General features: G+C 42.2%; 1 protein-coding gene across 2 annotated transcripts in view; it reads right to left on the bottom strand.

Annotated features, from left to right (window-relative positions):
* The window catches only part of tdp1 (tyrosyl-DNA phosphodiesterase 1), a 61777-nt gene that overhangs the window by 46038 nt on the left and 2875 nt on the right, over positions 1-12864 (bottom strand). For both annotated transcript variants that reach the window (XM_036954502.1, XM_021573707.2), the window contains exons 5-7: positions 10090-10186; positions 9567-9601; positions 5865-5957 (exon numbers count right to left, since the gene is read on the bottom strand). In XM_036954502.1, coding sequence (XP_036810397.1) covers positions 5865-5957; positions 9567-9601; positions 10090-10186 — 225 coding nt within the window. The remainder of the gene's footprint in view (positions 1-5864; positions 5958-9566; positions 9602-10089; positions 10187-12864) is intronic.

The following is a 12864-nucleotide window of genomic DNA, read 5'->3' as shown; positions in this document are numbered from 1 at the left end:
TTGCTTTATGTTTTGGATCATTGTCTTGTTGGAAGACAAATCTCTGTCCCAGTCTCAGGTCTTTTGCAGACTCCATCAGGTTTTCTTCCAGAATGGTCCTGTATTTTGCTCCATCCATCTTCCCATCAATTTTAACCATCTTCCCTGTCCCTTCTGAAGAAAAGCAGGCCCAAACCATGATGCTGCCGCCACCATGTTTGACAGTGGGGATGGTGTGTGTTCAGCTGTTGCTTTTACGCCAAACATAATGTTTTGCATTGTTGCCAAAAAGTTCAATTTTGGTTTCATCTGACCAGAGCACCTTCTTCCACATGTTTGGTGTGTCTCCCAGGTGGCTTGTGGCAAACTTTAAACAACACTTTTTATGGATATCTTTAAGAAATGGCTTTCTTCTTGCCACTCTTCCATAAAGGCCAGATTTGTGCAATATACGACTGATTGTTGTCCTATGGACAGAGTCTCCCACCTCAGCTGTAGATCTCTGCAGTTCATCCAGAGTGATCATGGGCCTCTTGGCTGCATCTCTGATCAGTCTTCTCCTTGTATGAGCTGAAAGTTTAGAGGGACGGCCAGGTCTTGGTAGATTTGCAGTGGTCTGATACTCCTTCCATTTCAATATTATCGCTTGCACAGTGCTCCTTGGGATGTTTAAAGCTTGGGAAATCTTTTTGTATCCAAATCCGGCTTTAAACTTCTTCACAACAGTATCTCGGACCTGCCTGGTGTGTTCCTTGTTCTTCATGATGCTCTCTGCGCTTTTAACGGACCTCTGAGACTATCACAGTGCAGGTGCATTTATACGGAGACTTGATTACACACAGGTGGATTGTATTTATCATCATTAGTCATTTAGGTCAACATTGGATCATTCAGAGATCCTCACTGAACTTCTGGAGAGAGTTTGCTGCACTGAAAGTAAAGGGGCTGAATCATTTTGCACGCCCAATCTTTCAGTTTTTGATTTGTTAAAAAAGTTTGATATATCCAATAAATGTCGTTGCACTTCATGATTGTGTCCCACTTGTTGTTGATTCTTCACAAAAAAATACAGTATTATATTTTTATGTTTGAAGCCTGAAATGTGGCAAAAGGTCGCAAAGTTCAAGGGGGCCGAATACTTTCGCAAGGCACTGTATATAACGTAGGTCAATGACGTAAAGATGGCACGACAAATACAGCTCTACACGTGCAACACAGCATTCCTAACCTAACCCACAATGTCTGAGGACATACGTAAATGCCAAGAAAATAACTTTGGTCAGTGTGTGTTTCAACTATTTAACTGTACTAGAACGCTTAAAAGGCCGCTATTTAAAAAAAATATATATTGGTTATTGGTATTGGGTTTTTTGGCAAGGCAAATATCAGATATCGGCAAAAAATGTCATAACGGTGTATCCCTAGATGTGACCCCAATGACAGGGCAGGCTGCTACAAAATAGAACAGGACAGGGCTCCTCAATATGGATTTCAGACACCAGGAAGCCATTCTAGGGAGATGCCAAAACCAGACATACAGTGGGGAGAACAAGTATTTGATAACCTGCAAAATCGGCAGTGTTTCCTACTTACAAAGCATGTAGAAGTCCCTAATTTCTATCATAGGTACACTTCAACTGTGAGAGACGGAATCTAAAAAATCCAGAAAATCACATTGTATGATTTTTAAGTAATTTATTTGCATTTTATTGTATGACATAAGTATTTGATCACCTACCAACCAGTAAGAATTCCGGCTCTCAAAGACCTGTTAGTTTTTCTTTAAGAAGCCCTCCTGTTCTCCACTCATTACCTGTGTTAACTGCACCTGTTTGAACTCGTTACCTGTATAAAAGTCACCTGTCCACACGCTCAATCAAACAGACTCCAACCTCTCCACAATGGCCAGGACCAGGGAGCTGTGCAAGGACATCAGGGATAAAATTGTAGACCTGCACAAGGCTGGGATGGGCTACAGGACAATAGACAAGCAGCTTGGTGAGAAGGCAATAACAGTTGGCGCAATTATCAGAAAATGGAAGAAGTTCAAGATGATGGTCAATGGAGCCCCAGTCAATCGTCTGGGGCTCCATGCAAGATCTCACCTCGTGGGGCATCAATGATCATGAGGAAGGTGAGGGATCAGCCCAGAACTACACGGCAGGACCTGGTCAATGACCTGAAGAGAGCTGGGACCACAGTCTCAAAGAAAACAATTAGTAACACACTACGCCGCCATGGATTAAAATCCTGCAGCGCACGCAAGGTCCCCCTGCTCAAGCCAGCGCATGTCCTAGGCCCGTCTGAAGTTTGCCAATGACCATCTGGATGATCCAGAGGAGGAATGGGAGGTCATGTGGTCTGATGAGACAAAAATAGAGCTTTTTGGTCTAAACTCCACTCGCCGTGTTTGGAGGAAGAAGAAGGATGAGTACAACCCCAAGAACACCATCACAAACCGGAATGGGAGAAGGTCATGTGAGGCATGGAGGTGGAAACATTCTTTGGGGATGCTTTTCTGCAAAAGCAGAAAACACAGGTTTCTGTACCAAATATTAAGTTCTGCTTTTCTGATGTATCAAATACTTATGTCATGCAATAAAATGCAAGTTAATTACTTAAAAATCATACAATGTGATTTTCTGGATTTTTGTTTTAGATTCCGTCTCTCACAGACAACAAACATTGACGAATAGGCTGATTCGGTGAGCGAGTTCATTAGAACGTGCGTTGAAGATGTCGTTCCCATAGCAACGATTAAAACATTCCCAAACTAGAAACCGTAGATTGATGGCAGCATTCGCGTGAAACTGAAAGCGCGAACCACTGCTTTTAATCAGGGCAAGGTGACCGGAAACATGACCGAATACAAACAGTGTAACTATTCCCTCCGCAAGGCAATCAAACAAGCTAAGCGTCAGTATAGAGACAAAGTAGAATCTCAATTCAACGGCTCAGACACAAGAGGTATGTGGCAGGGTCTACAGTCAATCACGGATTACAAATAGAAAACCAGCCCCGTCACGGACCAGGATGTCTTGCTCCCAGGCAGATTAAATAACTTTTTTGCCCGCTTTGGAGGACAATACAGTGCCACTGACACGGCCCGCAACTAAAACATGCGGACTCTCCTTCACTGCTGCCGACGTGAGGAAAACATTTAAACGTGTCAACCCTCGCAAGGCTGCCGGCCCAGACGGCATCCCCAGCCGCGCCCTCAGAACATGCGCAGACCAGCTGGCTGGTGTGTTTACGGACATATTCAATCAATCCCTATCCCAGTCTGTTGTTCCCACATGCTTCAAGAGGGCCACCATTGTTCCTGTTCCCAAGAAAGCTAAGGTAACTGAGCTAAACGACCGCCCCGTAGCACTCACTTCCGTCATCATGAAGTGCTTTGAGAGACTAGTCAAGGACCATATCACCTCCACCCTACCTGACACCCTAGACCCACTCCAATTTGCTTACCGCCCAAATAGGTCCACAGACGATGCAATCTCAACCACACTGCACACTGCCCTAACCCATCTGGACAAGAGGAATACCTATGTGAGAATGCTGTTCATCGACTACAGCTCGGCATTTAACACCATAGTGCCCTCCAAGCTCGTCATCAAGCTCGAGACCCTGGGTATCGACCCCGCCCTGTGCAACTGGGTACTGGACTTCCTGACGGGCCGCCCCCAGGTGGTGAGGGTAGGCAACAACATCTCCACCCCGCTGATCCTCAACACTGGGGCCCCACAAGGGTGCGTTCTGAGCCCTCTCCTGTACTCCCTGTTCACCCACGACTGCGTGGCCACGCACGCCTCCAACTCAATCATCAAGTTTGCGGACGACACTACAGTGGTAGGCTTGATTACCAACAACGACGAGACGGCCTACAGGGAGGAGGTGAGGGCCCTCGGAGTGTGGTGTCAGTAAAATAACCTCACACTCAACGTCAACAAAACTAAGGAGATTATTGTGGACTTCAGGAAACAGCAGAGGAAACACCCCCCTATCCACATCGATGGAACAGTAGTGGAGAGGGTAGTACGTTTTAAGTTCCTCGGCGTACACATCACAGACAAACTGAAATGGTCCACCCACACAGACAGCATCGTGAAGAAGGCGCAGCAGCGCCTCTTCAACCTAAGGAGGCTGAAGAAATTTGGCTTGTCACCAAAAGCACTCACAAACTTCTACAGATGCACAATCGAGCATCCTGTCAGGCCTGGTACGGCAACTGCTCCGCCCACAACCGTAAGGCTCTCCAGAGGGTAGTAAGGTCTGCACAACGCATCACCGGGGGCAAACTACCTGCCCTCCAGGACACCTACACCACACGATGTCACAGGAAGGCCATAAAGATCATCAAGGACAACAACCACCCGAGCCACTGCCTGTTCACCCCGCTATCATCCAGAAGGCGAGGTCAGTACAGGTGCATCAAAGCTGGGACCGAGAGACTGAAAAACAGCTTCTATCTCAAGGCCATCAGACTGTTAAACAGCCACCACTAACATTGAGTGGCTGCTGCCAACACACTGACTCAACTCTAGCCACTTTAATAATGGGAATTGATGGGAAATTATGTCAAATATATCACTAGCCACTTTAAACAATGCTACCTAATATCATGTTTACATACCCTACATTCTTCATCTCATATGTATACGTATATACTGTACTCTATATCATCTACTGCATCTTTATGTAATACATGGATCACTAGCCACTTTAACTATGCCACTTTGTTTACATACTCATCTCATATGTATATACTGCACTCAATACCATCTACTGTATCTTGCCTATGCCGCTCTGTACCATCATTCATTCATATATATTTATGTACATATTCTTTATCCCCTTACACTTGTGTCTATAAGGTAGTAGTTTTGGAATTGTTAGCTAGATTACTTGTTGGTTTTACTGCATTGTCGGAACTAGAAGCACAAGCATTTCGCTACACTCGTATTAACATCTGCTAACCATGTGTATGTGACAAATAAAATTTTATTTGATTTGATTACCTATGATAAAAAATTACAGACCTCTACATGCTTTGTAAGTAGGAAAACCTGCAAAATCGGCAATGTATCAAATACTTGTTCTCACCACTTCTTCAACATGATGATCAGATAGAGACAGAGTAAAACAGGAATGTGATTTTGAGAGTCTCTCTGTGTGTGTGTGGAGTGACAGGGAGAGAAGAGAGAGTGAGAAACCGTATTTAAGTAAGGGAGGAGTTAGGCGGAGGAGAAGCCAAACTATAGTTCTTTAAATGCGTCTCTGTTAGTCTCTCTAATGGAGCTGGTTTCAAGGGTTAGGGAGAGGCGGAGTAGAAAGTAAATGATCTGATGGAATCACCTGAATGACAGAATAAAACAAAAATGGGATGATTACATCTCTACTGTTTGTGTAAGAGAGAGATGAACTGCAGAGATATTGAATAGGCCTATGTGTTTCTGTAAAATAATCAGTGCAGGTTCCTTCCTATGAAAGGTTTGGCCCCAAAAAATGAAAAACGTGCCCCGTTACCATTTGGGTATGAAATGCGCCTCATTTCAGCCTGCTGAGTGAGTTGTCATGGAAACCAAGAGAAAATGTGTTATTAACGTGGGAATGAATAGACATCACGACGACAGCTATTCAACTCAGATATGAGACTAATGTTTTTGTTATTTAAACCACAAACTAACAACTTTAAAGGCACCTGGTTCTCCGGCAATGCAAGAAACCTGGGCAAAAACAGGAAATCAATAACTTAATCATTAACAACAGAATTATGAAGTTGAAGTTCACCTTATCTCAACTGAGACTGTCGAAACTGTCACCTAGCATAGCAATCAGTCTATAGAAATGGTAGTCTTCAAACATGGCCACTGTCAGAGACTCACCCCTGTGTTTTCTGGTACCAGTCTGCTCTGATCATGTTGGAGGTAAGAATGACCACTCTGAAGCCTTCCTCGTACCACAGCAACATCATCTTCCTGACAACACAAGATGGAGGACACAATTAACGAGCATGCAGATGCACCATACACATACAAACACACAGGCAACATACAACAACTGAACCACAACAACATTCAACTTCAAGAGACTTTGCAGATTTGTATTCTGTATTTATCCAGTCAATCTGATTAAGATGCAACACCATCTTCACTGCTCTGTTTAGTATAATGTATCTCATGTATTATCTAATTTCTAGAATCTTACCTAACCTCAGCCAGTGAATCTACCATACCTTTCCAGGGTCATTCATACAATCTATCCTGGAGCATTAATACAAAGTAATAGCCCTTATAGAACGAAGAGAGTACATAATTCCACCACATCAGTATTCTGAGGGAGATAAACACTAAGTGCATTTTAGCTATTAGAGCAATTTCACGCCAGGAAGGCTCAAAGATATTTATGATGTTTCGGATTTTCCTGAAATAAAATAAATAAATATCCTTGGGAGGAAGAATGTTTGGCATACCTTCAAAGTCTGTATTCAACATTATTATTGAGAAACAATTGATTCAAGTTTAAGAAAACGTCATTTTGGCCTTACATTACAATGAGTCTGTCGATGCTACAAAGCCAGTCTTGGTGTCATTTGAAACCTCACTGTGTGCTCTGAAATATGAGTAGTGTTTAAAATAACATTTCTTTACGGACAATTAAAAATATAAACGTAAATCTCTCAAAAGTACCCTTTTTGACAATATACTGTACAAGCACATCTCATTTCCAGAGTGGGCTCTCTTAATACATATCATTTGGAATTAAAATGCATTCAGGAAAGTATTCAGACCCCTTGATTTTTCCACATTTTGTTAAGTTACAGCCTTATTCTAAAATTGATTAAATAGTTTTTCCCCCCTCATCAATCTACACTCAATACCCCATAATTACAAAGCAAAAACAGGTTGACATTTTTGCAAATTTATTAAAAATAACTGAAATATCACATTTACATAAGTATTCAGAACAATTACTCAGTACTTTGTTGAAGCACCTTTGGCAGCTACAAAAGCCTCAAGTCTTCTTGGATATGATGCTACAAGCTTGGCACACCTGTTTTTGGGAAGTTTCTCCCATTCCTCTCTGCAGATCCTCTCAAGCTCTGTCAGGTTGGATGGGGAGCTTCGCTGCACAGCTATTTTCAGGTCTCTCCAGAGATGTTAGATCAGGTTTATGTTCGGGCTCTGGCTGGGCCAGTAAAGCACATTCAGAGACTTGTCCCGAAGCCACTCCTGCGTTGTCTTGGCTGTGTGCTTAGGGTCGTTGTCCTGTTGGAAGGTGAACCTTCGCCCCAGTCTGAGGTCCTGAGTGCTCTGGAGCAGGTTTTCAACAAGGATCTCTCTGTACTTTGCTATGTTCATCTTTGCCTCGATCCTGAATTGTCTCCCAGTCCCTGCCGCTGAAGAACATCCCAACAGCATGATGCTGCCATGATTCACCATAGGGATGGTGCCAGGTTTCCTCCAGACGTGACGCTTGGCATTCAGGCCAAAGAGTTCAATCGTGGTTTCGTCAGACCAGACAATCTTGTTTCTCAAGCAGAGATGTTGTCCTTCTGGAACGTTCTCCAATCTCCACAGAGTACTCGAGAGCTCTGTCGGAGTCACATCAGGTTCTTGGTCACCTCCCTGACCAAGGCACTTCTCCCGATTGCTCAGTTTGGCCAGGCGGCCAGCTCCAAGAAGGGTCTTGGTGTTTCCAATCTTCTTCTATTTAAGAATGATGAAGGCCACTGTGCTCTTGAGGATCTTCAATGCTACAGAAATGTTTTGGTACTCTTCCCAAGATCTGTGCCTCAACACAATCCTGTCTCGGAGCTCTACGGCCTTCGACCTCATGGCTTGGTTTTTGCTCTGACATGCACTGTCAAATGTGGGAACTTACATAAGTCAAGTGTGAGCCTTTCCAAATCTAGTCCAATCAAGTTGTAGAAACATCAAGGATTATCAATGGAAACAGGATGCACCGGAGCTACATTTCTAGTCTCATAGCAAAGTGTCTAGTGTAAATAAGGTATTTTTGTTTTTTAACATTTGGAAAAATGTATAAAAACCTGTTTTTGCATTGTCATTATGGGGTATTGTGTGTAGACTGCTGAGGAAAAAAACTATATTTAATCAATTTTAGAATAAGGCTGAAAAGTAACAAAATGTGGAAAAATTCAAGGGGTCTGAATACTTTCCGAATGCACTGTATCAACCTTAACCCAATCACAGCCCTCCTTTAATATTGCACATTCAGCGAATGACCATTTCCTTTGAATCTATTTTTCCATTCATTGTGTTGGTGGTGCACATAAAATGTATGATAACTTATTTGCCATTCTGGCACGGAAATGACCAGCAGTTTAATGTGTTAAAACTCTATTGAACTGGAGGAGCTGAAGGTAACGAACACTTAAGTTTCACAGACTTTGGTTTGGTGTTTTTCAAAGTTTGAAAAATATACCATTAGATGCCTTTTAGAAACTCTAGGCAGAGAAATATATGAATGCCAAACACTCCTATGGAGACTAAATTGAGACCCTGTGTTAGGAGGATTTGAAAAATCCTTTCTATTAATCTCTTGGAGGAAAACCTCTTCATGATTCAATGAGACGAGAGGAGAGAGGAGAGCGTTCCTCTGATTGCTCATCTTGTTGTGTTTGTGACTGTGTGTATGTACCTCTCTGTGTAGGTGTAGCCTATGTGTGTGTGCCTAATATTGTGTAAGTAACTGTGCGTGTGTCTTCAGCCCGAGGTCGAACTAATCACGGAGCAGCAAAGTGCAACCCACCAGAGCAGACACGGGTGTTAGACAAGGATTATCTAGGCATCAATATTTTATTTACCCGCTACAGAAATCTCTCAAACAGGGAGAGATCACCCCCGAGGCATCCAACCTCAGTCTCCGAGTACCTGAATAAACCATAAGAATCATTCAACCCAGCGATAGGGGAGCAGGGAGAAATCAAACGTATAAGTATGCAACAATGGAAACAGAGACTGGCTCTCCTGTTTAACACTTAGAATAAAACAGAGTAGTTAAGATGAAGACTTAAGCAGTGTTGCGCAGACAGATCGGATGAAAGTAGCGTACAAAGTAGTTCCCCACTAATCAGTTATCATCTCATGTAACAGACAACCTGGCTTTCAGTTTGTTCTCAAGTTGACATTTAGAGTAGTTACTGAGTGTTATAATGGCAGTGGAAAGGCGATGGTACAGAATACTGATCCAGGCTCACTTGCATGTTGAGTGGGGGTATGATAGGTGACTTATGCACGCTGCCGTCAATTTCAGATCCTTCCTCTCGGGTTAACATTAATGTGCATTAAAAGGTACGCTTAGCTAAAGCATCGTTTGTTTGGGCTCCAGCTCCACAGCACTTTGAATTGAAAAACAAAGAGAACCCTGGCCCTGACTGTGAGCTCATTCTTCAGAGACCAACTGAACACATTTACCTATGAAACCATATTCCGCTCAGGCCACCGTTTGATGTAGAAAATAAGCATATCCAACTCAGTGAGACAATTCTTCAAAACTCCCGATCAAATTACAAAAAGGTACATGGATGAGATATGGTGCAAGGGGAGAAAAAGAACACGTACGTGTGGTGTGTTCCGAAAGCAATATCCAGTTTGGCCTGTTAGGAGACAAACAGAAAATCCAAATGAACACAGATGAGGCACTGGGATGGCTCATTAGGATAATGCATTACAGTTGGCTGGCTAGCAGACTGCTTTTTGGCGATTAGGTAAATGACTTAACTTCAAAAAACTTTTACAGAAGACTGTGATTCAAATAATACCTCAAAATAGGTCAGGAGTGAAAGAATAGGAGAATGGAGCAGAAGAAATAGGCTAAGTCGATTTGATTCGTTTGAGTTTAGGAAGTGAGTCAATGTCTCTTATCAATGTCTCCCTCTGGTGGGCTACGGTGTAAAATACAATGTGACACAATGTGAATATTTTTGTGGGAAACAAAGGCAAGAGGAGAGTGAGAGGAAGGTGGAGGAGAACTAGGCGTGAGGAAAGTAAATTGAGATAAGAGGGGAAGCCCGTAAGGGCAAGTAAAAAAAAGAGAGGTTGCAGAGGAGAGGAGAAAAAGAGAAGAAGGTTAGAGATGTGCTACCTGGCAGAATCGGACTTGACTGTAGGGCTGGGCTTGCTGGAGCAGACGGGCCTTGGCCTCTCTCTTGTCTCCGTGGACAATCAGAACAGGCTTGTCTCTGTAGAACAGACAGGCCAGGGCGTCACCTTCACCAGTAGTAATAGTAGCAGGGTTTAAATACATCAAGTTACATTTTATTGGTCGAGTACACATACTTTGCAGATGTTATCACGGGTGTAGCGAAATGCTTATGTTACTAGCTCCAACAGTGCAGCAATACCTAACAATACACGCAAATCCCCAAAAAAGAAAAGGAATTAAGAAATATAGAAATACTAGAACAAGCAATGTCAGAGTCTGAGAATTAAATATATACACTACCGTTCAAAAGGTTAGGGTCACTTAGAAATATATCTTTTGAAAGAAAAGCACTTTTTTTTGTCCATTAAAATAACATCAATTTATCAGAAATACAGTGTAGACATTGTTAATGTTGTAAATGACTATTGTAGCTGGAAACAGATTTGTAATGGATTATTTACAAAGGTCAACAGAGGCCAATTATCTGCAACCATCACTCCTGTGTTACAATGGCACGTTGTGTTAGCTAATCCAAGTTTATCATTTTAAAAGGCTAATTGATCATTAGAAAACCCTTTTGCAATTATGTTAGCGCAGCTGAAAACTGTTGTGCTGATTTAAAGAAGCAATAAAACTGGCCTTCTTTAGACTAGTTGAGTATCTGGAGCATCAGTATTTGTGGGTTCGATTACAGACTTAAAATGGCCAGAAATAAAGACTTTCTTCTGAAACTCGCTGTGTAATACACCTCACAAGTCCTCGACTGGCAGCTTCATTAAATAGTACCTGCAAAACACCAGTCTCAACATCAACAGTGAAGAGGCGACTCTGGGATGCTGGCCTTCTATGAAGAGTTCCTCTGTCCAGTGGCTGTTCTTTTGCCCATCTTAATATTTTATTGGTCAGTCTGAGATATGGCTTTTTCTTTGCAACTCTGCCTAGAAGGCCAGCATCCCAGAGTCACCTCTTCACTGTTGATGTTGAGACTGGTGTTTTGCGGGTACTATTTAATGAAGCTGCCAGTTGAGGAATTGTGAGGTGTTTGGTTCTTAAACTAGACACTAATGTACTTGTCCTCTTGCTCAGTTGTGCAACGGGGCCTCCCACTCCATTTCGAGCCTGTAATCGAACCCACAAATACTGATGCTCCAGATACTAAAGTAGGCCAGTTTTATTGCTTCTTTAAATCAGAACAGTATTCAGCTGTGCTAACGTAATTGCAAAAGGGTTTTCTAATGATCAATTAGCCTTTTAAAATTATAAACTTGGATTAGCTAACACAACGTGCCATTGGAAGACAGGAGTGATGGTTGTAGATAATGGGTCTCTGTACGCCTATGTAGATATTCCATTTTTAAAAATAATCTTCCGTTTCCAGCTACAAAGGTCATTTACAACATTAACAATGTCTACACTGTATTTCTGATCAATTTGATGTTAATTTAATGGTATTTTTTTGTTGCTTTTCTTTAAAAAACAAGGACATTTCTAAGTGACCCCAAACTTTTGAAATCGTGTATAAAGCTCATCTGGTAGACATGTCATGTCACGGTGAGGTGATTTTTAAAAGCACATACTGTTTTGATGATAAGCTTGATGTGATTTTTGAGAGCATTTGCATTGATGTCAGAGTGGTTAGAGGGACAACCGAGACCTGAGTACCAGGCCATTAGTGACCTGATGAGCATTAGCAAGTTGGGTACTACCGACACATGTCCAGAGTGCATAAGAAAAGATTTCCATGACTCAATTGTCACCTAGGATTTTCCTGCGGTCATGACTAATGACTGCCGTTGTGGTGGTAATACGGTCACGGCAACAGCTCTAACCTTGACTTGGAAGAGTTCCAGTGTTGGATAGCCATAGCCAGCTAAGCAAAATGGCATCCCTCTGTTTGAGCCAGGTGTTTGAGTAGGTTAAACTAGCTAGCTGCATTAGCTATCTAAGTAAGTGAATGTGTAAGTGACAAAATACTAAATAGAGCTAGCTCTCTCTCGCTACTCTTACATTTTTTAAAATAAATTAATTTGTTAAACTGTTCAACTATTCTCTTTCTGAGTCAAATACTCACCACATTGTATGCATTGCAGTGCTGGCTAGCTGTAGCTTATGTTTTCAGTTCTACATTCATTCTCTGATCCTTTGATTGGGTGGACAACATGTCAGTCAAGAACTGATAGGTTGGAGAACGTCCCCCGGAACGTGTCATAATTACTGTGTAAGTCTATGGAGGACGAAAACTAACTGTCCTCCGGCTACACCATGGTGCTACCCTACAGAGTGCTATTGAGGCTATTGTAGACCATTGTAAAACAGTGTATTTTAATCAATTATTTGCTGAAGTGAATATATTTAGTATACTTTTATTTAAAAAGGATAACTTTAATGTTTCACTATTTTAAAAATTCTGAAATTCACTGGAGGAGGATGGTGGTCCCTTTCCTCTGAAGAGACGCCACAGGTTGCAGGACATTGGTTGAAATTCTCCAGGAGAAATTAACGTTCCGTCGGGTTCGGCGTCCTTTTACACTAGAAAATCATAAGCCGATCACCACAGAGTGTGTTCCCAAACCATATCGTTGGTGCAGTCTATCGTGGGAAAAGACACCGCATCTCAGTATGGAGCACATTTCAAAATGTATGTATCATCTTAGCTGGTAACTTTATTCCTTGTGACAGGTACATTTACTGCAGCATTAACCAGGTTTCCATACA

This window comes from Oncorhynchus mykiss, chromosome 19 (assembly GCF_013265735.2).
Source record: "Oncorhynchus mykiss isolate Arlee chromosome 19, USDA_OmykA_1.1, whole genome shotgun sequence".
NCBI classification, from domain to species: domain Eukaryota; kingdom Metazoa; phylum Chordata; class Actinopteri; order Salmoniformes; family Salmonidae; genus Oncorhynchus; species Oncorhynchus mykiss.
This window is presented reverse-complemented; position numbering and strand designations above follow the sequence as displayed.